The 26,019-nt window shown below is 43.4% G+C and overlaps 10 protein-coding genes across 10 annotated transcripts; 3 read left to right on the top strand and 7 right to left on the bottom strand.

The window, feature by feature from the left end:
* Positions 1-186: 186 nt before the first annotated feature.
* O0I10_001394 (uncharacterized protein) lies at positions 187-909 on the bottom strand (the record flags this gene model as incomplete). The annotated part of the gene is made up of 4 exons (XM_058481491.1): positions 187-272; positions 335-514; positions 578-704; positions 844-909. The coding sequence occupies 4 exons, from the start codon at positions 907-909 to the stop codon at positions 187-189; spliced, it is 459 nt and encodes a 152-aa protein (XP_058348129.1).
* Positions 910-1,102: 193 nt separating this feature from the next.
* O0I10_001393 (uncharacterized protein) lies at positions 1,103-2,901 on the top strand (the record flags this gene model as incomplete). The annotated part of the gene is made up of 6 exons (XM_058481490.1): positions 1,103-1,198; positions 1,258-1,907; positions 1,974-2,459; positions 2,512-2,547; positions 2,611-2,696; positions 2,762-2,901. 6 exons carry the CDS (start codon positions 1,103-1,105, stop codon positions 2,899-2,901), a joined length of 1,494 nt encoding a protein of 497 aa, XP_058348128.1.
* A 313-nt stretch (positions 2,902-3,214) lies between these two features.
* On the bottom strand, positions 3,215-4,245 carry O0I10_001392 (uncharacterized protein; the record flags this gene model as incomplete). Its single annotated transcript, XM_058481489.1, has 2 exons — positions 3,215-3,907; positions 3,979-4,245. 2 exons carry the CDS (start codon positions 4,243-4,245, stop codon positions 3,215-3,217), a joined length of 960 nt encoding a protein of 319 aa, XP_058348127.1.
* Positions 4,246-4,533: 288 nt separating this feature from the next.
* O0I10_001391 (uncharacterized protein) lies at positions 4,534-5,955 on the top strand (the record flags this gene model as incomplete). The annotated part of the gene is made up of 4 exons (XM_058481488.1): positions 4,534-4,610; positions 4,675-4,828; positions 4,891-5,403; positions 5,458-5,955. 4 exons carry the CDS (start codon positions 4,534-4,536, stop codon positions 5,953-5,955), a joined length of 1,242 nt encoding a protein of 413 aa, XP_058348126.1.
* Positions 5,956-8,885: 2,930 nt separating this feature from the next.
* Positions 8,886-10,019, bottom strand: O0I10_001390 (uncharacterized protein; the record flags this gene model as incomplete). Its single annotated transcript, XM_058481487.1, has 6 exons — positions 8,886-9,288; positions 9,339-9,395; positions 9,471-9,583; positions 9,683-9,728; positions 9,804-9,852; positions 9,926-10,019. 6 exons carry the CDS (start codon positions 10,017-10,019, stop codon positions 8,886-8,888), a joined length of 762 nt encoding a protein of 253 aa, XP_058348125.1.
* A 1,391-nt stretch (positions 10,020-11,410) lies between these two features.
* On the bottom strand, positions 11,411-12,435 carry O0I10_001389 (uncharacterized protein; the record flags this gene model as incomplete). Its single annotated transcript, XM_058481486.1, has 3 exons — positions 11,411-11,509; positions 11,573-12,175; positions 12,247-12,435. The coding sequence occupies 3 exons, from the start codon at positions 12,433-12,435 to the stop codon at positions 11,411-11,413; spliced, it is 891 nt and encodes a 296-aa protein (XP_058348124.1).
* Positions 12,436-12,547: 112 nt separating this feature from the next.
* On the bottom strand, positions 12,548-19,013 carry O0I10_001388 (uncharacterized protein; the record flags this gene model as incomplete). Its single annotated transcript, XM_058481485.1, has 34 exons — positions 12,548-13,033; positions 13,086-13,402; positions 13,459-13,584; positions 13,638-13,747; positions 13,813-13,897; positions 13,952-14,125; positions 14,176-14,268; positions 14,329-14,397; positions 14,447-14,512; positions 14,569-14,774; positions 14,828-14,844; positions 14,899-15,003; positions 15,061-15,094; positions 15,153-15,263; positions 15,322-15,370; positions 15,425-15,572; positions 15,631-15,776; positions 15,830-15,973; positions 16,033-16,127; positions 16,186-16,394; positions 16,450-16,683; positions 16,743-16,960; positions 17,023-17,110; positions 17,165-17,190; positions 17,257-17,573; positions 17,631-17,701; positions 17,764-17,890; positions 17,953-18,017; positions 18,080-18,187; positions 18,240-18,341; positions 18,400-18,484; positions 18,552-18,672; positions 18,734-18,858; positions 18,928-19,013. 34 exons carry the CDS (start codon positions 19,011-19,013, stop codon positions 12,548-12,550), a joined length of 4,563 nt encoding a protein of 1,520 aa, XP_058348123.1.
* Positions 19,014-20,285: 1,272 nt separating this feature from the next.
* Positions 20,286-23,605, top strand: O0I10_001387 (uncharacterized protein; the record flags this gene model as incomplete). Its single annotated transcript, XM_058481484.1, has 10 exons — positions 20,286-20,445; positions 20,514-20,699; positions 20,770-20,934; positions 21,006-21,617; positions 21,674-21,993; positions 22,059-22,283; positions 22,345-22,532; positions 22,590-22,695; positions 22,758-22,866; positions 22,929-23,605. 10 exons carry the CDS (start codon positions 20,286-20,288, stop codon positions 23,603-23,605), a joined length of 2,748 nt encoding a protein of 915 aa, XP_058348122.1.
* A 43-nt stretch (positions 23,606-23,648) lies between these two features.
* On the bottom strand, positions 23,649-24,125 carry O0I10_001386 (uncharacterized protein; the record flags this gene model as incomplete). Its single annotated transcript, XM_058481483.1, has 2 exons — positions 23,649-23,765; positions 23,835-24,125. The coding sequence occupies 2 exons, from the start codon at positions 24,123-24,125 to the stop codon at positions 23,649-23,651; spliced, it is 408 nt and encodes a 135-aa protein (XP_058348121.1).
* Positions 24,126-24,286: 161 nt separating this feature from the next.
* O0I10_001385 (uncharacterized protein) lies at positions 24,287-25,959 on the bottom strand (the record flags this gene model as incomplete). The annotated part of the gene is made up of 6 exons (XM_058481482.1): positions 24,287-24,396; positions 24,449-24,618; positions 24,681-24,995; positions 25,064-25,205; positions 25,274-25,719; positions 25,787-25,959. 6 exons carry the CDS (start codon positions 25,957-25,959, stop codon positions 24,287-24,289), a joined length of 1,356 nt encoding a protein of 451 aa, XP_058348120.1.
* Positions 25,960-26,019: the final 60 nt, after the last annotated feature.

Below are 26,019 nucleotides of genomic sequence, written 5' to 3'. Positions count from 1 at the left end.
CATTGTCTTACTCGACGTCTTTTGTACATAGTCCCATTGTGTGCTTGTCGGCATTTAGTAATAACAATACTTAACATCCCAAAGCATGCGAAGAGGTAAAAACATATCCCATATATATTCTCACGTAGATATACAACAATATTGGTATTCCATCATCATGGGGGGTAGGATGACTACAACAACAGGCTAATTCTTCTTTTTGAGGATGGCAGTAAGGATGGCAGCTCCAAGTGTGACGACGCCACCTACAATGGCCAGACCAATTGTGCCCTCTGAATAACGAAGGTGGGATTAGAGGATATGCAATGACCATGATGATATGTAAACACTTTACCTTTGGACACCTTTTCATCGATCCTCCTTTCCAAATCCAATGCTTGTTCATTCCTGGGCTCATGTCGTAACAACTCGGTATTGAATTTTTTGGCATCTGACAGGTTACCAATCTTGTAGTGGCCGATGGCAAGATAATAAAGACATTCTCGACGACGTTCAGGTGAATCCATGTAGATTTCTATGGAAAGATGAAGAAGAATAAATATCAGGTGAGCCCATCCATTTCCCATATCCCACTTACCTGTCAGCAACTGAATGCCTTCTTGCACTTGACGGTTATCAGCCGAGCGAATCAAACTCCAGGCATAGTTGAACTTGGTTTGGATGGTGACATACTCTCCTTCCTTAAGATATTGCTTGCGTAGAACCTAGTATGTGTGCGAATATGATGATGGTGGTCAAAATAAAACAAGAGGGAGGTACCCAAGACAACATTGTTAGTAACGTTGTTAAATGAGAGAGAGAGTGTGTGTGTGTGTGTTCACCATTCACGAAGGAATGACATACGTCCAATTCTGCAGGGGTGAGAGGAAGTTCAGCTTCTTGAGCCATTGGCATGGCGGTGCGAGTCATTGTAAAAGAGAAGGGAAGTAAAGAAAGAAAGGAAGAAAGGAAGAGGTGTTGAGTGTGTGTGTGTATATGGCTGCAGCAGCCCGGGACTTTGTCGTCAGCTGAGTGCGAGGATTATGCGTCATGCCGCTTCGGCAAGCACCCACAGCTCTTTTCCCACTTCTCTTTCCCCCCCCCCCTTTCGGTTCCTGGTGTCATGCTCTACTTTTGTCATGTGTGCGAAGAACAAACCGAAGTCCTTGTCGACCATCAGCCCATTTGTCTAATTTGTCAATCCGAATTCGTTGAAGAGGTAAACCCTGGCCCATGAGAGCAATGGAGGGAGAGTTTTGACACGAAACAAATAAATAGATCGACTCTGTACAAAACGACTCCTCTTTTGGCGTTTTGTATCAACAACAGCCACAAGTCGATCATGAAGTTGGTGGATCATGGCCCGAGAGTAGTTCGACAATCGAATCTGAATATGATGCCTATGACTATCCTGGGCTTTGCAGTGGTGCCAATTCTGATCCTGATCCTAATTCATACCCGTATGCAGACGATGATGATCAAGATACTCAATACAGCGCTGATGACGATGATGATGGAGCTTATTTCAATAACTACGATGGTGAATCAGATGATGGCAGCAATAGCGATGTTTATGATCCATACGACGATCACGACGACTATGACGGCTATGCATCGTTTCACGAGGAAGATCATCAAGGCTATGGTAGTACCGATGAGGAGGATGATATCATTACTTCGCAATTGGAAACGGATGAACCGACATCAGAGCGCTCATGGTATACCTATTACGAAGGCGATAGCCCGATGCTGTTTGGGGGAGAAGAGATTGGATATGATCCATCACTCCAACAGTCAAGCGATCATTATTTCGGCGAGGTGTATGACCCCTATATCGAAAGTGAATTCCCGGATGCTGATTCATATGCTACACCTGAGGAGGATGCTGGATCTGATGACAACGAGAATCATTCAGCCGATTTTGTTTCGTAAGTACACGTACACAGGGTATACAAAAAAGTGATCTCACAATGATGATTTTACTATGTATATAGTGAGAGCACCAACGAAGATGATACCGATGATGACAATGATGATCCTTCATACTTTGGTGAACCTAACGATGATGATGCAGATGCCACAAATGATCTTGCCCAACTGCTTGAGAATGCCCATATCAGCTACGAAGGCGAGGAACCTGAACCTGAACACTACTACGACCCAGAGGAAGAGGATTGGCCGGAAGACATCTACGACACACCACGTTATGATCCAGAGGTAGAAGATTGGGCAGAAGGCATTTACGATCCAGAGGTAGAGGATTGGGCCGAAGAGGTTCATGGCACAGCACATTACGTCGAGGATTGGGAAGAAAACTATTACGATACGCCACCAGTTTACGATCCAGAGGTAGACTATTGGGGAGCACAGGTTTACGATGCATCACATGACGATCCAGAGGTTGAACCTTGGGCAGAAAACGAAACACAAGATGGATGGGGAGGATTTCAAGAAGCATATGATATTCCAAACATACTACGGTAAGATGATAAAAAGGATTGATCTTTATATGTATTGAGTTGTTTATCTTAGGATGATTAACGAAGAGCATCAGAATGACCCATCATGGTAAGTGCATAGCATGCTATCATATTTTCTTATACTAACTACGTCGTGTATAATCATTTTAAGGGAATCACCGGCAGAAAATGGTGCATCACCAGCAGATATCGAACTCTTGCCTCAACGACGATTGGATAATGGAGATGACAAAGAAGGTCAGCATTTACTTTATGATGTTTCATCCTTGTTTTTCTATTCTCTAACCATTTGCGTATGCTAGTAATTGAATCAGAATGCAGCATATGCCAGGATGTCTTTGGGACAGAGCTTTATTTAATGCGACTTCCTTGTCAGCACGAGTATCATGCGTTTTGTATCGAGCAGTGGTTGTTACGAAATGCAACGTGTCCTATTTGGTAAGCACGCCGCTATGTAATGAAAATGTGGATTATTGATCAAACAACATCATCAATGCAGCCGATCCCAAGCAATCACCTGGACCTCTACAGCATGTTAAATGTCATCAATCCCTGTTTGCATCATTCCTTTTCATTACTCCTATTACGAATGTATATTGCGTGAGACCACCCTGTGTAGATAAATATACCAAAAAAAAGCATGTTTCCTAATACTGTAATCCTGCTATGTAGTAATTAAACGTCATTGCTATATACCATAGGTTGCTTTCTAGTCTGTGTATGAATGATTTGCCATATGTACAAGGGCTGCTTTATTATTGTTGGTATTCTGTTGAAGGGATGGTGGATGTTTCATATAAACGAGTTGTCTCTATTGCGGCTTCCTTTAGAGCTTGCTCCTCCTCATGTGATAAATTGAGCTGCACGTGCTCTTGGGCACCTTGATTCGTAAGGTATACTGGCATAGACAAGCATGCATTCAGTGAATCGACGTAGACCGATAATACAAAAACAGGTGGTGGTGAATGATGATCATCATTGTTCTTGGCCAGGCAAGCTTCGACGACACGTGACAACATGGCTGCTTGACCAAACCATGCACCTCCCTTGAGACGAGCAATCTCGTTACCCCTGTCGGAATTTACAATGCGTTCAAGCGTGGCTCGATGATCGGCTAATTCAGGAATGGTGTTGACAGATCGATTGTTGATATGGGCACTGTGCCATGTGACCACTGGATGCTGTCCACTACCCACCACATATACGCTTGCTTTATCTTCACGATGACGCGCTCCTGATGTTTCAGCAATCCATGCTCGGGCTCGTGCTGTACTACGCGTATTGCCGCCAACGCCGAATACACAATGCCTTGGTAACCCTGTTTTTTCTTGCAGTTGCCAAGTCAACACATCCACTGGATCACTCCCCACAACGATCATCGCACGTGGTTGGATAGGAAGCAAGGCTGAAAGGATGCTGCTCATGAGTTGCTGGTTTCGTTTCGTCCACTAAGAAACAACCATGGTTGGTGATCACCCTACATGCTCTTTGACGGCATTCCCCCTCCCTTTTACAATACCTTCAATTCCGATTCCTGTGGATTCATGGGTGCATCAGCTGTAATGACAATGACATCGGATTGACTTGCTTCGTTAAAGGTGCCTGCGCGGACAATGGTGTTGGTACCAAGTGCGGCGTCTTCAAGGTCAAGGACTTGGCCCTGGAGGATGCTTGTACTAATATCGACGAGGAGAATTTCTGTCACTGAAGCCCGCATTAACAGGGCATATGCCAAAGCTGTCCCAATCGACCCTGCCCCAATAATGGCTACTTTGCTATGACCCATGCCATATAAAACAATGATGCTTGTAAGAAAAGGAAAGGAAAAAAAGTCGTGCTCAAATAAAGATAATGACACTTTGGTCTATTTTAAAATGTCGTGAATGATGTATTACACTCTTCTCGAATGGTTTGACAAGGGAATGCAAAACTAGCGCGTGGGTGGATGCGTAAAGTTAGTATGGGTTCCACTCGGTAATGATAATGATGATGCTACTCACATCCTTGATAAAGGAAACATGGGCTCGTCTACATTGCTTCTTTCTTTTATACTTCCACCACCACCACCACCATCATGCTTGTCAGCATTGTATTAGTAGCACTATTGGGAATCACCTCTTCCTCGCTGGCTGCCAATGATGGCACTCTCAAGTAAGCCAAGAGCATAAAAATGTGTATACCTATACATGAAGGTGACCTTTTATCACCATCATAGCTTGAAATTGTACAAGAAAACGAGGAATTTAAGCACTCCCGAGCGACACTTTCGAGCCTTGTTCAAGTACAACTTGCATGGCAAAGTGCCTCCCTTTAGAATAAGTGATGTCCGTCACGCTGTGGAGTTGGATTCAGTCAACGTTGATGTCGAGGTAAGATTTTCAAGGCTGTATGTGAAACGAGGACTTGCATTTAACACTTGGCCATCTTAAAGTATGTGGGAGCTGTGGAAATAGGCACACCACCCCAAACATTTGAGATGGATTTCGATACTGGGAGCTCTGATATTTGGGTTCCTTCAAGCAATTGCAGCGTGTGCTCCAAGAATGGGACGTTCTTATCATCCAAATCCAAAACCTTTTTCCCTGAAGCTGCAACAACAATGGACAACACAACCATGATCAGTGCCAATGATACAAACGATGGCCACAATTCCTCATGGACGCTACAATACGGTGATGGATCTACCGTAGAGGGTAATAAGGGCTATGACACAATCACCGTTGGCAACGCCACAGCGAAACACCAGCTATTTGGATTGGCCAACAAAGTCTCTCAGCAATTCATAGAAGACGAAAGATTGGATGGTATCTTTGGATTAGGATTTGCCGGCTTATCATTGATGGGTGCCAATCAATCGTTTGTTGAGAATCTCAAGACACAAGGCATGATTCGCGATGCCGTAGCATCCTTTTGGCTAAGCAATTCTTCAAACGGCGGTGAATTGGTAAAAGAGAAAACAAAGGCACAAGCACAAACGTATTGAAACATGCACATGTAGCTACTCGGTGATATCGATTCCAAGCGATACGAAGGTGATCTTACCTATTTGGATGTAAGCAAGCCGCCTCGTTATTGGGAAGTACCCTTTACCGGTGTCAAGGTGGGCAACAGAAGCTATATTAGTGGCATGGATCCAGGCAACGGCACCGCTATTGTGGATACAGGCACCACATTGATTATCTTGCCATTGACATTATCCCATGCTGTACATGAACAAATACCTGGTGCAGTCTACAACAGAACTTATGGATGGCAAATGCCCTGCAAGCCCAACACGACCGAATCAGTTGGCTTTACGCTAGGTGATCATGACTTTCCTATTCCCCTTCAGAACCTTGTTCGAGAAAAGGTGAATCCCGATAATAGCTCGTTGTGCTATTCTGGCATTGCTGAAGCACCTATGCCAATGGTCATCCTTGGTGATACATTCATGCGCACCTATTATACGGTGTTTGACTATGACGCCAAACGCGTTGGATTTGCAAAGGCCGTATGAGATGCCACCTATGATGTTGCTTTATACACTATAATAAAGATTTTACATTAATGATGATGCCAAACATGCTATGTAGTTAGCCAATAATGCCACATGACGTGATCATTTTCTCTTATGATGAAATTGGGCTACCACCCATTGTAGAATAATAATTATCCTATCATGGTGAATAATGCTGGTACCCTTACACGATGAGCATAAAAGTTCAGCATGAACCCATTGTTAAGCGGCATAGTCATGCTCTTGATCAGCTGGAAGTTGTCATCAATTCTCATTTCCCATATTGTCTATATAAGGGGAATGTGGGGTAAAATCCATTTAGACTTGGTGGACCGATGCACAAAGAATTATCTGAGATCAGCAGACGTTGCATAATTGGTTAATACTTTGACATGGCAAAGGATGATTCTAGACACATTGTGGCACACTACATAATACACCTTGCATCTTTTCCCACACCCCACCTACGTACTCAGCAAGCCTGGATCATCGTTATCTGGCACGGGGTCTCAAGCCAATGGCATTTGTCGGAGAAGCTTTTCAGCCGATCCACTGACTCTTAAACGTGGAAATGACAATCGTGATTATTGGAGATCAACGTTTTCGACTACCGCTTTTCAAATGATTCATGGCCCGTGCATGTTGTTTGGGTAACGGATTATCATGATGACTATTTACTCAAGCTTGCAAGCGACCTATCAGCATAACGACGTTGCGTTCCCGCGGAATAATCTTGTATATACTTGTTATGGTGAATGTTTGGGAGAATTATGCACTTGCATGTAAGACAACAGCAAATGTGGGGTAGAGTTGGTGCACTCCAGGATTGCAACACACAAGGATTGATGCCTTTTTCTCTTATGGAAGGTATACCAGATCTCATCTTGAGATCTCATACTCAGCAGCTGCTGCTGCACCATATGCTGTGTACACTTTCACACACCACGCGCGGATACATCTTTAGCCAACTATTGCAGCAACAACAGCACACTAGATACATGGGAAGCAGAGTGATTGGCAATGTAAAAAGATGGCCTTTGCATATGGTAGATCTTTCAAAAGGGGGTTGTGGCTGTGCTTTGCATGCACACTGACAGTGGAGGAAATCACCCATGAGGTGATTTCTTTCTCATTCGTTCAGCTGACCTATACCAAGTAGGGGATAACAATGGACCCGATCTCAAAAACACAATGATCTTTTTGCTCCTCGTTGTTATCTAAGAGACACACACGATGCGGCTTTTGTTTTATCTTTGGTAAAAGTCACCGGACGCATGCTCGTGCCCTGAATGATGCCACGCCCAATTGAATTAATTCGTTCCAAAGGAATGGATTCACTTTTTATTACAAAGGATGGCAGATGATATGGTTTCTTTCCTTCTTTGAAACACCGCTTCATGCTGTGGTTGGAACGAACCACTTGAATTGGACCTTTCAAGACACATAGTGTAAAAAAACCCTTGTTCACACTCCCACACAATCAAAAACTTGGTTGCATGACCTTTGTGGTGCGTTGCACATACACAACTGCCATGTTGCCAAGGCATCTAATTAAAGCAGCAACTCGTTGACGACCGCAGCAACGGTAGTAAAAGGTGCTGCTGTTGCTGTTGCTGCTGCTGCCACCATCATGCATGAAATGACGCGATGTCAGCGACAACGCCACTGCCATTGAGAGCCATGCAAGTCCAAACTTTATTTTAAAGCATGGTTGCTATGATTGGTACTCGTTAGGCCTTCTTCAATTTCCCGCTCACAAAGAGAATGTTATGCAACAAAGATGATTGGGGGTGTGTGAGTGAGTGCAACTGATAACAAAACGCTGTGGAGAGCAGCGTCAGAAAGATAAAGAATGAGGTGCGACGAGTGGCAGTAGCATGAGGATCGGTCTATTCTGGGGATAGTACGACAAAAGATGGGAATACAAATCCGCCACTGATGAAATCATTTGTGTTGCCATGCGTGTCGCTTCATCCGACACACACCTAGCAACACCTATATAAAGGGGTGCATTGTATGCGTTTCTCCAAAAACCACCAATAACAACTTTTTTCCAAATGTCTGACGGTCGATGTGTCCATTGTGGCCAAAAAGGCCATTATTCAATGTAAGCTTTTAGAACCACCACAATCATGTTCATGTCCTTTTTGGCTCACCATCATCATCATGCCCTTCCATATAGGATGTGTCCTAGTAAACCAAGCGTATTCATGAATGACCTTGAAATCTATTTGCTTCTGCTGGCTCAGGAGCAACAATACCAGCAACAATCCTAGCCATGGACATCCTTCTACTATACATCCACCAAGCATGATGCATACCTTTCATTGTTATAAATACTCACCAACAACACCCCCTTCAATCACCACCACTCTTATGTATATTTTCTTTCCAGCACTGTTTTTTGTATAGCCTAGCACATATCCATCACTAGCCAACCACCCATAGTATATCGTTCTTATTGTAGCCCCAACACTTGTTTTGTATTCATGTTGCTTGTACAAGAAGCAATACATTATAATGCCTTATAACATCTATCAAAGCTTTGTGTCTTTGTGTGTTCACACGCACCCAAAAGGGCTTTTCCCCAAAATTCGGACCAGGTCTTTTTTGCACGCGTGTAAAGTAAGGCCAATTTGTACCACAATACATAGCATAGCCATGCGTTCGTGATCATCTGCCAGCAGCTGCTGCAACCCATACCGAAGTTTCGCATGGCGTTTTCAAATGCACACATGACATGATTACACTAATTTTCATTTTATTTGGACATAACCAATATAGTGAGCGAGATTGTATGTGCTTCTGAACGAGCAAAGCAATATGTAAAAGAAGAAGAAGTTACACAATAAATGACCCTAGTAAAAAAGAAAAAGACAACATGTACAGCCGAATGAAGGTGTTGTATGTGTGGGTGGGTGGGGGAGGATTTAGGTGGTTGCATACAATGAGCGGCCATTAAGAATATCAGCCAAGTTGTGTGTAAGTGAAGGAGCACAAAGGACATTGCCAGATGTTGTTGTCGATGATGATGATGATGATGGAGGTGGGTGTGTAGGTGGTGGTGGAAAGGCTACATGGGGTGGAGCAAGAAATGGTGGTGGTGGGAGGAAACTATTTGAGTTGAATGGCAACGATGGCGGTGGTGGTGGCGGTAACATGGATGATAGGGGTGGTGATCCATGACTGCTGGCTGTAGTAGTACTACTACTGCTACTAAAGGTGAGGAGTGAGGATTGATAATTTTTTGATGACCTTGTATTGGATGATGTTGATACTCGAGTGCCATGACACTTTTCTTCATGACGAGCAAGAAACATCTTTTTAGTGTAGCTATGTCATTTTTGTCAGACACGGTGATGACTGAGTTGAAGAAAACATACCTTTTGGTGCATCCAGAATGTGAGCAGCGATAGGGGCGGTTACCAGTATGAATGCGGCTATGACGAAAAGTGTTGATTACTACTTTGTGTGTGCGTGTGTGTGTGCGTGTGTTACAATGCACAATGTCTTACCGATGACGTGCGAGAGAGCTGCTGTCGCTGAAGCTTTTGCCGCAGTCATGGAACTCACACGTGTGTGGGCGTTCACCCGAATGGGTACGTAAATGAACGGTCAAGGCAGATCGCTGATGTTTTGTTTATGTTGTAGATGTGGGACAATGTGTGAGTAAATCATAATCAGTAAACGGGGCATCCAAAAACTTCAAGCTTCTCCGTGGTGCTACCTGGATAAAACGCTTTCCGCACCATGGCTTGTCGCAATGAAACGGCCTATAGTAATAGCGTCATCAAATGATCATGAGCTTCCTCTTTTTTTTTCCTTCATGTGATGACCCAATAACATACCTGTCGTTGGTGTGGATTCGGTAATGGCGTGCCGTATCCGAAGGCCTACCTGTACATGGAAGATGAGGTGAACAAATTGATTGATTTTAGATGTATCGGGTAAGTAAAAGTAGAGGACATACTGAAAAGCTTTCCACAACCAGGCCAAGTACATTGGTGACGTTTTGGATAGCGCACGGATGCTGTTTCTGAATGAATCAATTCCGCGATATCCATAATGCTTGAAAAAGTGTGAAAAAAGAAAACGGGTAGAAAAGGAAAAAGAAGAGTGGAGAAGTAAGGATTATGCAAACCGCATTTATGGATCGGCGGAGTGACCTCTCCTCTTGAATGCTGTTTCTGTGATTCGACTTGTTCTCCACACAGTGCATCCATTTTTAGGTATTGCAGAACGCACATTCATCTCCCTTGACCTCTTTATCGGTAGCTGTGTGTTGTGTGTAGCCATTCCCACGGGCGAATTTCTCCCTTGCATCTCTTGCTGCAACCGTCTCATTGGTGAATCGAATACAAACAATCATCATCATCATTTTTTTTTGTCCTCTCCTCACACACGCACGATCTACGTTTTTCATATGTTGCAGCACACATGCACATGCTACGTATTCCCGATATCCGAGAAATGGCTTTTCATGCTTATGCTTATAAAACGCAAGGTGTCACCGGTCTGTGCGCATGTCGGCAAATAACAGTGGGTGCTCATCTCGTTTAAAGTGACAGATCTCAAAGGTAGAAGCTTTGTTGTGTAAATAGCAAAACGAAAACAGGGACAACGACAATACAATATGTGGCGCATGCACGATCTGAAACGTCTTTTTGGTTCACTATGTGAGTATACGTGCTCTCTCGACACACACTCACATCTAACGTGACCCCACTCCCAGACCACCACGGCCCATCCCCACATGCAGGATTCTAGAGAACAACTTGGTAGAGTGTGGATATTGCTGTTTCAGGGGGGATGATCTTGAAATGCTGGTTCATGAGAACAGTGCATCACGCGCGCGCGTAATGTGTGTGGGTGAGTGTTGTGCGCGCATTGACGCTAGAAGTTTTGAGAATCTAGTTCTTTTACGTTACATACCTTATTGCTTGGCATCCGAATACTTGTTTTTCCACGTTGTCTACAAAAACAACAATGACCATGAAGCGATCAGATGCATACTTTCTTCCCTGGATACATAGGTGCCACAATCAAGGTATCTTGTATCCGATGCTCCGATGATCATGATGAAGATGATGAAGATGGCAGAGATGCAAAAGGATGCTTGTACTCACATAAACAGATACACGCACATGTCCAATCCCATACGCACGTACACAGTAGTAGTAGAGGAGGAGTGTTCGGTCGTGCATGATGAAAATGGTGATGCTGCTGCTGCTGTGACACATATGTGAAAGATCTCGTGGATGCACACACACACGCACACACACACCCCTTCTACCCAAACTCGTGCTTTGCCACAACTATGCTCACTACCAGCATTGGATTTGTATACAGGGTGGTATATTCGATAGCAACAATAGTAATGTAACGATGCTAAATAGCTGCTCAAGGTGCCGTATGGTATGATAGTTGTTGTCGTAGTTGTAGTAAATGGATCGAGTCACACGAGTGCCAATTCCAAGGTCCATGTTCGTCGTGCCCACAGTCGCACCTGCATATCCATCAATTCGACACATGTATGATCCCACCAACATTTTCTCTATTGTAAATGTGTGATCAGCTGCTTTGATGCTATTTGGAGAAATAAAAAGAGATGACTTACTGCTGGTTTGCCATAAAACATCATCAATTTTTGTGCCGTTGCCATGCGTCGTTGGGGTCCACTGGTTTCAAGATGTACAAGAGACAAGCTACTGATACACGTTCTTTTGGGCTCCAAAGCACGATAATTCCAAGTATCCTCAAGTGAAAAACCAGCTTTACACAAAATGTCCACAAGGTGTTGTTCAGCCATGTTGTTTTCCTTGCTGATATTGCGTAACAGCGCCTCAAATACTTGATTTTGTTGTTGTAGATAATGACCACCTGCTGTTTTGAGACTAGCCATGATGCTTGTTGAAGGCTTTGCGTGCTGCTGAGCAGGTAAGATGTAATAATCAAGCTCTTCTCGTAGAACAATGACCACTGGTTTTGTAAACAGGGGATGATGTTGTGGTGCGCTGGCGATGTTTCTATTATCCAAAGCCGTCTCTGCCAAATAAGCTTCCTCCGAAAAATGTGCTGCATGCGTTGTGCGTGCTTGTACAAAGAAATCAAGCATCATTCGAACACACGCTGGATCAAAGTCAACTTGAGCTTGCTCGCCCCCGTTCAATACGAGACCATTTGGAAACATGGCAATCAAAATACTCTCGGGAAAGGCTACCTATCATAGATCATGAGATCATTCATGCACAAGGACTCGTATACTACAATCTATCGCATACTGCACTATACCAGGGTCTCACGGCTGATTTGTATTTGCTCCCCACGAAGTTCAAGTGTCAATACTGGTGGCAATCCTTGTTGTTGTTGTCTCTCGTCATCTGATGCAGTGCCTGAATGCTCCTCTTCGGAATGCGTGTTGGATAGAGCTGGTTGTGTTGTCGATGACACTTGCGTAATGGGGGATTCAACTGGGCTCATGACAAAGAAAGGAAAATAATAGTTTGGTGAAAAGTAAAGGGATACGAGGAAGACCAAGGTGCAAGCTGCATTTTTGTGTCACTTTACTATTTCAGTAAATGAATCTTTATTGCTATGAAACCACCTTGATTACACCATCTCTATCACCGCTAATGATCATAGGATAAGGCACTTCGGTGAGAATGACATCCATCACAGCATCGGTATGATTTCGCAATAATGATTGTTGCTGGGCAAAGTTGATCTCGCTAGGGCTCGAATGGTGTGATCCTGATCCACTGAAAGCTGTACGATGCATCGAAGTACTGGATGTGGATGTACGTTGTGCTTGTGCAAACTCGAGATAAAACTTGATATGATTCTGGACGCTCATCCTAAAGCGCGGCTTAGGCTCATCCATATCCAACCCCAAGACGACGCTTGAATTCTCGATCCGTGCAGTATCCCAAAATCGTAGCTTCCTATCAGATCCTCCTGTAATAATGAATCGGCAATCGGGAGGAGACACCACCGCTCGAATCGAATTTTCTGAAAAGTGAGCTTCACTACTTGTACATGATGTGCCAAGAATATCCTCTTCATTGGGTGCTTCCAGTGCCTACACGATGCATGTGAGTATGCAGCCATCGTGTGGTTTTTTATCAACGTACCTGGAATACATCGGTCGCGATCCCGTTGTTGGTCACCGTCTTTTCATCTCCAGGTCGAACAAGGAACACCTCAACGCAACGCAATTGCACAATATCCCATACGGAGATCTCATTCTTGCCGGCAGCAATAATCACATGCTTTCCTTCGGCCTTGGGATCATGACTTAATAGCATCGTATTGATACGGCTCTTGCTGTGATGTAACCAAGATCTCAACGGGATTTGGAAGCGCAAGTCGTATAACGTCAAGATACCGCGTGTTGTTCCAACCATCATCCACGTATGTAGCCGATCAGTAACCATGCTGGTAATAACACCTATAACACAAAAGTTAGAGTTTTTCTTTCTTTTTGATTGCCAAATGTATATTCACCATGACTCAAGGGGTTTTTCAATTGCCACAAGACCTCCATTGTCATCAAGTCCATCGCATAAATATTGCCCTTGTTGGTTGCAAACAACAGTATAGACTTGGATCCAGCCATAGTATTCGATGCATCTAAGATAATCCATGTGAGTTGATGTTGGCAGTGTTCAAATGGATGTACGTACTACTTGTGAAATGTTGGATGCACACGGCGTATTCATTCATCAATTGATGTCGTCGCACAGGGATACACTTCCCGAATTTGAGAGCACTTCCCGTACTGCGTATATCAACCCTGTATCCCAACATTATGAATAGGCATGAAAAACTCATCCTCATCCTCCGTTATCTTCTTTTTACCTGAATACATGAATACTGCCATTGTCAGATGCTGAAGCGATGCTGTAAGTTTGGTGGATAAAAGTGATGCACTTGATACGACCCCCTATGGTATACCCTTAGCAAAAGATGCGTGGTCATCCTGAAATCCTCAATATACCTTGCTGGTTGTATGTTGCTCGGGACCGATTCGTGACATTACGCTCTAATCTGAAGCAATCCCATATCTTGACCGAGCCATCATCCGAACACGAAGCAAACAAGAGATTATCCCAAGATATCGCCAATTGGTTGATACCAGCCGTATGTTCCGTAAAGTGAGCGACCAAAGTACCTACACCTCGAGTTGAGAACTCGTATCCACCCATGCTTCAATATTCTTACCATCAGGTTTCCAACTGTTGACGGTCCTAAAAGGTGATGTCCCTTGTGGCAACCTTTTTATGCGCTTCATAATAGCTGGATCACCCGTGAACTCTATTGATCCACCACCTTGAGTCACATAATTCATTTGTGTGGTTCCAAAAGATAACATACCTGGCATATGGGGTGGGAAAGCTTCCAAAGCGGTCTTCATGAGTAGATTTTGCAAATGTTCATAGCCAACTAGCAATGGCATTAGTCACTTTTCCGCAAATGATTATACAACACCCACCAATAGATTTGGGCGTGGACGTGGAAAATCTTGCTCGTTCATCCAACTCTGAGGGCGATAAGGAACCTATATCCATATAAATCAATACATGCCTATTGCGGAAAGAAGAATGCAGCTGATACCTTTTGTTCGTGGTTGTGGTGCTGAATGTACATCAAAGCTGATATCAGTTGGGCTGGATATGAGTCCACTATTGGACATCACCGATGCAGTTTCAGGATTGGTGGACTTGTCAAGGTCTGGGAGGATAGCTTGTACATGTGGCTCACTCGCAACTCGGCTAATCTTGCATGAATTCTGTTTAGCGCGTGTCTGCATCGTCGATGGTCTGGAAAAATAGCGTCAATCATCCATAGCACTCGCTCACGTTATTTTTCTCACCTTTCTATGCCACCAGCCTATTTGAAAGCTTGTTAACAAATGACCACTTTTTCGAATCATGGTGCACTTACATAGTTGGATGAAAGATCTTGGCTGAAAGGGGTGTCTTGTGAAAGATCAGGAAGAAACACTGTCAATGGTGTTACACCAATGCTCTTGAGGAAGACATCACCGTTCTACGAAAACAGGTAGCATTTTAATGGAACATCCATCATGGCAAACCATTTACTTACGACGATGCTTCGATCTTCAAAGCCTTTTGGACGGCTAAAAGTAATGACGTTAGCTACACTTCCTTGTATGCATCATGATCCTTCCTTCTTACTTGAGCTTGGCATGTGACACTTTGTACAGGTAATCTCGCAAAAGGGCAATGATCTCTTCATCTTCTGCTGACATGCCTATGTTCCGTAGCCGTTCCAGATAATACTCGTCTCTGAATATCGGGCAAATAAGTACCACATGTTGAAACAACCTGACCAATGCTTACTTACTCTTGAGACACCTCTATTTCTTCGCCAATAGCACTAGTCAATAGGGATCCTGATATCATAACATTAGCGCCACGCCAATAGATGACAATGCTACATGCCATACCTTGACGCAAAAGCATAGCTGGTCCAGATTTGCGTTGTCTTGGCGCATTCGATCGTGCCCGTTTCTCACGTTGATGTTTCCAGAAAAGAGATTTGGATGTCGCTTTCGTTGCCCATCCTATCGCTTGCTCGTAAATCTGCCGTGAAAGCTAATTCATCTCCATATAAGTTAACTTTTTCCCATAGCACTATTTCACAAGAATTTACCGGCGTCTTTGCATTTTCCATCAGCTCCTCTTCATTGATGCTCGATATGTCCGCCTTGAGGAAAGGGGTCAAAAGTGGGTATATAATGCACCAGATATCCGTTTCTGGCAAATGCTTGGATGCCGATACAATAAAGCCAACAGCACCTGATCTTCATGTAAGAGTGGATATCTCATTGACCTCTGTATACACGTCTTACCATGTCGAATCCATACGCTTGGATGGCATATCAAGGGGGCAATAATGCCAATAAGCTCCCATAGTTTCATCTTTGAAAATAAATCCAATTCTGCCAAGCTCGCATATGTATTGAGTACCTTCTCCACCACGAATTCTTCCGCATCTGTAGATCAATGTTGTGAGCCGATGGATATCCATAATCTCCTCTTCCTCCTTCTTTACCAGTCAATGCTTGAACCATCAGTGGCAGAATATACTCCTCCAAGCTACGTGCACCTACGCAAGTACCCACGCCTTTGATGCTTTCGAAAAAGGCACTAATCGTAGTACAACGTAAGCAAAAGAATACTTGCGTGCCCATTCAAATATACTTGCCTACGTAGCATCCAATCCTTGTCATTCAAGTACGTAATCATGTGACTCAAGAGAAGATCATTGGCGATTTGCCTCCCAAAGAACACACACAAGCATGTGATGTTGGTCAACAATGCACGTTTGACAGAACTTTCAGAATCGATCAGCAAGGCGGTGACTTGTTCTTGTATAACAGACTTGAGATCTTGCAATGAGGAATCATAGGCAGACTAATGACATCATTAGAGTTGAATAGTAATGATCGATCCTATTATGTATATATACCTCAAAGTCAAGTTCGTCAGTGTCCATATCAACCACGGGAAAGCTACTATCGCTCTTGAGGAGCTGGGTCATTTCCAAGAATCTCAGCGCAGTCTCGGCGAGCAAAGCAATACAGCTGGCATAGGTCGTTCGCACCAAAACATCTTCGTCTTTGGCAAAGTCGCATACGTTGGGTAAAATGTATTCGGGAAATATCCTTGCATTGATGGGCGAGATAGATTCCACCATACAAAGCTATTGCACAACCATAAGTACATCATCATAAGCAAGAAAGAGATGTTCATAATAGTTACCACTTGAGTCAAAGTCTTGATTGCATTTGCACGAACAAGCGCGGCGTCATCAGATAAAAGAGTCATTAAATAAGGCACCAGTCGATCCAATTTGACATCATCTGGCAAATGCTCTGCCAACGCCAAAAGAATATCCAGTGCTTTCAATTTTGAACTTGGGAAGGATGCATTGCGAAGCAAAGAGCACACGAACGATAAGAAAATGAGTGTCCCATGTTCTATGTTTAAAGCGAAATCAGCTTCCTCTCTCCCTCTCAATTGCCTCTTGAGTCCAAATTACCTCCCGAATTCTGTTGATGATCCACATGATTCACTGTAGTATTCTCGGGTTCGTAATTGGGTATGTTGAGAATGGGTGGTAGTATGATCTATTGTACAATGTAAGCACGTTTTCGATCAATGCCCCTAGCTTGACAACTTACCGATGACGCAGTGGTATTTGGCAAATCTATGTATGTGTACACGACGTTATCATCATGACACTCCTTCTCTATTTTTCTCCTCTCCCAAATACCTGTTAAAGTTCTTCGTCGTTCCCGAGGACCGCCAGGCCGAGCTGTTGTGGAATCTGGTTGAGTTGTTGGTATTGAGTCGCCTTGGAAGGATACAAAATAAGCGATCTTGTCGAAATCATGGTATATCCGCTCGATTTTCTCGTCAGCGTCGATAAGCTTTTTGCTGATACTATTGACACCCATAAGTGCTGAGGACATGGCATCGGCTACAGCGGCTGTTGATTGTTGTGTTGCCTCATAATCGATTGGCTCAGTCACCGAACTAATGTATTGATGCAGGAACGTGTAAAAGTATTGTGGGAATGCTTTGCCACGCCTATCAAAATAAGGTTATCCAAGAGTAATCCATCCACGTTATTCATATCGATCTTACCATTCTGACAGATATTGCTCGGCAGTAAAACGATCCTTGGGGTCCAATTGGATCATGTGCTTCACCATGCTCTGCATAAAACATACCTAAGTCCTCTTTGCATTCAATCCAATCCAACCCCACAATCCCCTACCTTTATGTTTTCATCATCAATTTTGTCCAGGCTGTTGTCTGGATTGTATTCTCCGCTTCGATACTTGAACAATTGCGACAAAGAAAAGATAGATGTCCCTTCCAGAAATAGTTCGGCGATAACACATCTATTAAAGAAGCATCATCAGTAAAGGTATTCAAGCAATGATGTAGAAAGATGTCACAGTACCCAACAGAAAAGATATCCATTTCTGGAGTCAGCTCGCTCACTTGCTCATCCCAATCAAGGTTTTTCTATGTAAAACCTTCCGTTAACTTTTTCGGTTGCTGTAACGATCCATCTCCATGATTTATACCATTCTTTGATCCACTGCCGTGCCAGCGTTGTAAAAACGTTCAGGGGCGATATAGCAGCATCTTCGAGACGACATGTCAAAAAAGAAAGAAAAGTCCGCTGGATTATCCTGCAACATGTGATTAACATACTTGACATCAGACACACATGAGACCATTTACCTCTGGTAAATACGTTGGCTTATAGGAAGCAAAATCTACGAGATAGACCCAATTCCACGAGGTAACCAATACATTTTCAGTCTTGATGTCACCATGATAAATCTGTATCCATTTTGCATAAATCCAATGCTGACAACAATGATATCCATTCCTTCTTCACCTTTTTTGCATGTGTGCTTGCTACTGCCTTGAGAATTTGATATGCGATCCATTTCTTTTCAATCAGCGTCAAGAACGGGCGTGTACTATGCATCGATGAATGGCGTCAATTTTGTGTATGGCAAACGTCAACGACCAAAGAGGCGGGTTTACCTTATGCGATCGTAAAGACTGCTGCAAAAGTATTGACGAACGAGGTACGCTGCCTTGTCGGTTTCCAGGATACGTTGAAAAGGAAATGCGTTCGAAACGTTGATAAGGGCATCATGCTCGTCTAAGAAAACGTAACCATGAGCTGATCCAGTCATATCCAACCTTGTTTTTAAACCACATACCTTGTAGCTTTTTGACATATGAGCGTAACGAAAGTTGAGGGTCTGGTTTGACGAATATCTTGACGACAACAAGAGTGTCTTTGTGTCGGCCACGAATAGTCTTCATGAAACGCGCATTGCCAATACTAAGGATAGCAAGAAGGAATGAGCCCATGTCGTCCCACCAGATTGAATGCGTTTCTCATTCTTTATACCTTCGCTCATAATAGATATCACCTAGTTCACTGACGTAGCTGTCGATGCCTGCAATGGCAGTTACATTGGAGATTTTGTTCCCCATGGTTGTGGAGAGAATAAAAGAGGTGTGGTGGTGGCTATATGCAAAGCGTATAAAGTGTCCAACCGGAACTCGAAAGGGAAGCAACTGCGGTGTCTCACACTCGTCAATTTTCGCTTTATCCGTCTGCATGATCAAATCATCACCTGTGCAAGTGACACCTTCCCAATGTTTTGCGGCCATTCGTGATGATGATTGATATTGAATGGTTGATGTCTTTTCCAAGTACAGTTGCGTGTATAGTGAACTTTGTCATGCATGTCGAGCGCTGATAAATGTAAATGATGATGGTTTCGCCAAACGTAGATGATGCACCTAGTAGTATATCATGAGACGATGTTGGTATACATTTTGGCAACATAGTCTGGCGTCGAGAATGATTTGAGAATAGTACCCTATGTCCTCCGCATTCATGCTCCAACAAAAGAAGAGTGGATATGGATTCAACAAGCAATAAATCAGGATTTACCTTATTACAAAGGTCAAATGTCACAATGAAGATGACCACGATAATGAAAGTTGGACAACAATGAAGCACTATGAATCATCACAAAGACCATTTAATGTCTCACACTGATCCAACGTAAAGGAGGATCCATTTTGATGATGTTCACACAGACTTGGATTTTAACGGTGTTAGCGATCAAAGTAAGGCACGATAGCGGAAAGAGAGGTGTGCAGAGTAACGGGGATAAGTAGTGCCTGTGATGATAAAGCGGTGGACAAACACCAGGGGCATCCGTTTCATTCGAATCTCCAATGCTTATTTTTCACAATATGAATGATGGAAATTGATTGCGCGTATCTAATTAAGGCCTACCATCCTGAATGGTCGCATGTCTATGAACAACAGTGGACAATTTTGGGCTTTTTGCTATGATTGGTTTCATTGTTGGTGGGGCGAAAATGGTTGCTAGACCTACATCCAACGGAAATCAAAAGCTGATATGTATTACATACCACAAAGATATGGATAGCAAAGGGTTTTAGGTTCCTGAGTAATAAAGATGATACCACGAGATTGTAACGTGATTGCGAGACGTAAACGTGTAAGCTTATCATAAGATCATTACTCGATAGGTAGTGAGAAGCCACTCAATGAGAAGTACGATCGAAGCGAGCAATCAGGGCAGCTAGTAAATGACAATCCTTATCTTTATTGAATGCATGAATCTAGTTGACGTGTGCAACATGTGCCGACGAGGGAGGAGTTTAACTGTGGCAAACGCGGGAGAGGGCTGTTCCTTCCATTAATACCAAGAACACAGCACAGCAATGGGACAAACAGGGCTGCTGCTGCTGATCGGCATTGTGTTCCATGTCGTCTATTTGTTCAGCATCTTTGATATCTATTTCACGTCACCCATCGTCCATGGCATGACACCACAGAGCAATCCATTGCCTGCACCAGCAGATCGACTCGTTCTCTTTGTTGGCAAGTAAAGCGACCTCATCATCATTCAACGTGAAAGGGCCTCCATTGACACTGGGTTGTGTTTCTAGCCGATGGTTTACGTGCTGATAAGATTGTCGAACGTGAAGGTCAATATCGAGCACCGTTCCTGCGAGAGATTATGCGAAACAAGGGCAGCTGGGGTGTGTCTCATACGCGTGTGCCAACCGAATCAAGACCTGGTCATGTCGCTATCATTGCTGGTTTCTATGAGGATGTTAGTGCTGTTACAACAGGTACGAGAGGAAAAAGGATATCCAAGTGAGTGAGGGTAATTAAGTAAGTTGTGTGTGTGTTTTATACTAGGTTGGACAATGAATCCTGTCAATTTCGACTCGGTCTTTAATCAATCACATCACACGTGGTCTTTTGGTTCACCGGATATTCTTCCCATGTTTCAACACGGTGCAAGCGATCCCAATCGAGTAGAAACGTTCATGTATCCACCCAAGTTTGAAGACTTTGCAGGAGGTAAGAAAACTACAATCCCCAGTGAAAATAGGATCCAACTCTTATTCACCCTCCCCCTCGCTCGCTCTTAGAGTCATCTCATTTGGATACTTGGGTGTTCGACCATGTCAAGGATTTATTTGCTAGAGCCAAGCACGATCAGGAACTCAACAAGCAGTTGCGAGAGAAAAAGATTGTTTTCTTCCTTCATCTTCTTGGATTGGATACCAATGGTCATGGTTTTCGCCCTCATTCAGAAGAATATCACAACAACATCAAGCTAGTCGATCGTGGTATTGAAGAGATTGTAAAGCTCTTTGATGATTTCTATAACAATGATGGGCGTACGAGCTATATCTTCACGGCAGATCATGGCATGAATAACCGAGGAGCTCATGGTGATGGCCATCCTGATAATACACGCACACCCTTGATTGCTTGGGGCGCTGGTATTCGTGGACCTCTCAAGACGGGATTAGGCCACGATGATTTTTCAATGGATTCGGATTTGAAGGAATGGCAACGGGATGATGTCTTGCAAGCTGATATTGCTCCTCTTATGGCGACTTTGGTTGGCATCGATACACCCGTCAATTCAGTCGGCCAGCTTCCATTGTCTTATTTGGAGAACAATGAACAATTCCGTTCAGAAGCCATTTTTGCCAATGCTCGTGAAATTCTCGCCCAATTCCAAGTGAAGCATGGTATGCCCTACTCAAAGAGCTTCCTATTGTCATATATACTAAAACACATCTCTTAGATGAAAAGGAAAAGAATGAGCTCTTCTTTAGACCATTTGCCCCCTTATCGGGTTTGAATGATCCAGCAACTTTTGTGGATGAGATCCGACAACGCATTGATGCCCAGGAATATCTTCGAGCCGAGTTGTTATCAAAGGACCTGATTCAATTATGCTTGCGTGGTTTACGTTACTTCCAAACGTACGATTGGCTATTCTTACGCAGCGTGATCACCATTGGCTATGTTGGCTGGTGTATTTATTGTACAGAGTTCTTGATACGGAACCATGTGCTCAACCAGGCGAACATCAAGACTCCAAACAAGATGACTACTTTGGTGGTAATTATTCCTCTCTTTCGATTCACGTTGTCTGCTATCCCAAAACTAATCCTTTATGCTGATAGATCAACATGCTATCCGTGTTGGTTTTCATTTTGTTGGGAGCCATGCTGTGGGTTCAAAAGATGCCTTCGATTTACTATGCTTATATTACATTCCCGATCTTCTTCTGGAACCGAGCTATCCATAACAAGAGCACTCTCATTATCGGCTTACGACTCGCTGCTAACGCTGGCATCACCAAGTTTGTTTTCACTTGTGCAGCTGTTATCGTTGTTCTCGAAGCTTTGGTAAGTACGATTTGTGGATTCTATGTATATTTGCATTCTCATCTTTGGCTTTCTATAATAGGTCTATAGCTTTTTCCGGCGTGAGGTGCTATCGGTTTGTTTCGTGCTCGCTTCAGGATGGCCTTTGACAATGCCAGCACAAATGCGTCAAAAGCATCCACTTTTACTCTCAGCTTGGGCATTGGCTTGCATTAGTACAAGTGTTTTCACACTCTTGCCGGTCGAAAAAGGAGAAGATATCAATCTTGTGTAAGTGATGTAGAGGATTGGATCAAAGCGACCCTGATACTCATATCTTGAGAATAGCGTCATGGGTGGACTCTTTGGTGTGCTTTTGGGATCGGCTGCTCTCTACAAGCTGAAAATTACTGGACACGTTAGCAACAAGCTCAATGCTTTGACCAAATTCCAGGTACATGAGACACCCGCACACATGCTTATTTGGGCACTTGCACTGACAATTCATGTATTTAGCTTATCATCAATCTTATCAGTGTTGCATTGGTTTATTCAACATCGAAAAGTTTAGAACGGCGTGAAGGTCTACCAGTATTGAATCAATGGGCAAGCTGGGCTATCGTTGGTAAATTTTTTATGCTTGATCGAAAAGATGATTTGATTGTTATTCACGTAACTTTTCATTAGGCACTTCGACCTTGTTACCTTTTATCCACCGTGGTCCTCACGATGAGCATTATTTGGCACGGCTATTAAGCATTTGTCTTGCTTTTGCTCCGCTCATGACACTTCTCAGCATATCTTACGAGATGTTGTTCTATGTCTGCTTTTGCTCCACCATTCTCTTATGGCTTGAAACGGAACGCATGCTTTATTGTGGCACACGCACTTCGACGAAGCGGCCCATGCAATCAAGCGATATTCGAGCGGCCTTGATGTTCATGTTCTTTATCGAAGTGGCGTTTTTCGGTACTGGCAACGTGGCATCCTTGAGCAGCTTTTCATTGTCAAGCGTGTATCGTTTCATTACGGTCTTCAACCCATTCTCAATGACGGCACTGCTCATCACCAAGATTTTGATACCATTCTGTGTTGTGTCCGCTGTCCTTGGAGTATTGAGCGTGAGCCTGGACCTTGGATCATTCAGCTTGCTATTAACAGTGATGGCTGTATCGGATGTGCAAACAATCAACTTTTTCTACTTTGTCACTGATTATGGAAGCTGGCTCGAGATTGGCATGAGTATCAGCCATTTTTGTATATCCGAACTTTTCATTATCTTTTCCATCATCTTATTCTTGCTCTCTCAACTACTGGTGGGTCATTTAACAGTGCCTCGATTAACAAAAGACAAATCAGCCTAGTATAGCTATAGCAACAATAGACGTAATAAAGAAACTCGCTGTATTATATATCCTTAAGCGAATGATCATGACTAGAAGCAAGTAACATGTCGGTTTGGAATTGTAAGGCATAAGATTGACTTAATAAACGCTTGATCTGGTCGGATAATCGATCGGATGTCTACAACAGGAGGGATTAGAGTTGTATCCACACACACATTCACGTCTCCTAGCAACGCGTCCCCTATACCTCTCGTAGCTCCTTTTGTTCCTTTAACTCTTGTTCTATTTCATTATCCGGGGTATCTTGAATAGTATTGAGAGCGCTCTTATTCTCTTGGATCCAAGCAACTTGCTTCTTAAGAGTGTCAAACAGTGCATCCAGTTCCCTTCGATCCTTTTGCAGCTGAACAAGATTGGGTTCGCTCCGTAATGACTCGCTAGCAGCTTCAGACACTGATTGCACTACCGCAAGGATCTTGTCCCATACATCGCCCAATGTGCTGAGTGCATCGCTCGATTGGTTGTATAAGGTGTCCATTTTTGAAAGAGAAGTTGTCGGCAACAGCTGCTGCTAAAAATGTTTGGGCATGAATTAGTACTACCCCTTTTACGGCTATCCCACCTCATAGGTCAATTGTACGTGTAAATAGAGTCTTTTATTTTATGTATTCTTTGGGAAATCAAGAAAATAGATTATCTTTATGCAAAGGTATTATAGCCATTCGTTTGTTGTTGGCTGTTATTGGAGGTTGTGTTGTTATTGCCTTCTTCTTGGGCTTGCAATAATGCGTCTTGCTCTGCTACATTAGCTATGAAAAAAATGATCAGAGACGCGTACTAGGATAGTAGTCCAAATCTTACCTGATGAAGAAGTAGTAGTAGTAGTAGCTGTGGGGATCACTAAACATGAGATGCCCAAAAAGCGACAAAAGCCATCGATGACCATGGAGGCCCACACACCATAGATAATCACAGAGGAGCCAAAGAGTATCCACAATGCCAAATGTTCCATATTCGCCGATATGATGCGCCTGAATCGTATAAAGCTTCAATAACCTGATCTCTCAATGTCCATCCTCCTCAATAAACTTACCAGCCTGTAATGGAAGGTACTACGGCGATAAGAGTCACCAAGAGCCATAATGTACCGAGAATACCAGGGAAGGATGGGAAAGGCGATTTTGTGAGATGTGCCAGGATGATGTTGGAAGCCATCAAGCCAAACAAAATGCCGACAGTGACAACAAAAAGAATGTAATGTTCCTCCTTGAGCACATACGAGTAAGGGGACGCGATCCACAAAGTAACAGCTAACGTGTAGAGCGTGATAGGGTAGAGGACATTCATAAAGATGGCAAGTCTTTGCTTGAGTCGCTTTCCACTTGTGGCCTTGAAGATGGAGTAGAAGCTATTATTATTGTATTACAAGAATTGAGTAAACAGCAATCGATGCAGCAACGTATATATAAAACTCACCACATTGGGCAATGTGTGAAAGCAAAAAAGAACACCATGCCCCAAACAAAGATTTGAGCACCCGTTGTGTTATCGCCAAGGATACGGGCAAGCCAAGAAAGACAATCAATGTCACCCAGTGGTATATGCCATGAACCAGCACCTTGAATCCAATCCAATCCCATTAGCTTGAAGAACTCATACATACCTCTTTCAGCTCTATGTACTTACCAAAAAATCCAGACCATACAAACGCAAGGCACGACACGAGAATGCCTTCCGTGGGACCATTTACAATACCCAAATACAATACGCCCGTATAATACTCCTCAGCAGTCGACAAGTAAAAACCAACCACGGTCACCAAGAATAAGATGGCAGCCTCTATGCTGTGGCCTACACCTAGTGCAGCTGCTTGAAGCAATGCAACGTATGTGCAATTGATGGCGTCACATCCATGATCAAACAATTCGCCAAGCGGAGAAGAGGTTCCTGTACGTCGTGCTTGTTTGCCATCCACATTATCAAGCGTTGAATAAAGCCACAGGCCGGCAGCGAAGGAAAAGTAGATCCATTGAGGGGTATCTTGTTCATAGCGTAAATCAGGTACCACCACCAGTATAATCACCACATTGATCATCATCAAGATCAAACCGGTTAACGTGATCAGATTAGGACTATAATAGATGATGTGTATATATGCATTGGTACCTTTTTCCCATAAACAGCGTGTTATGTACTTACGCGATCCATCGAGGAAATAAAGTAACAGCCCAATTCCAATAATGACGTAAAACGTATTTTGTAAGCAAGGACTTATCGGTAGCTGCGTACTTGTAATAACGCAGGTTCTCGAGTTGTTCTTGACGTGGAAAGTCGGGATCTGCCACCAGGTTTCGAAGTTTACTAATGACCATGGCCGAGATTCGTGTGGAGCAACGATCGGTGACGAAGGGTATCGAAGACGGGGAAAAGAA

The sequence above is a fragment of the Lichtheimia ornata genome, assembly GCF_029851405.1.
Source record: "Lichtheimia ornata isolate CBS 291.66 chromosome Unknown scaffold00003, whole genome shotgun sequence".
Classification (NCBI taxonomy): Eukaryota; Fungi; Mucoromycota; class Mucoromycetes; order Mucorales; family Lichtheimiaceae; genus Lichtheimia; species Lichtheimia ornata.
Note: the sequence above shows the minus strand (reverse complement) of the source record. Positions and strands in the feature narration are given on the sequence as shown.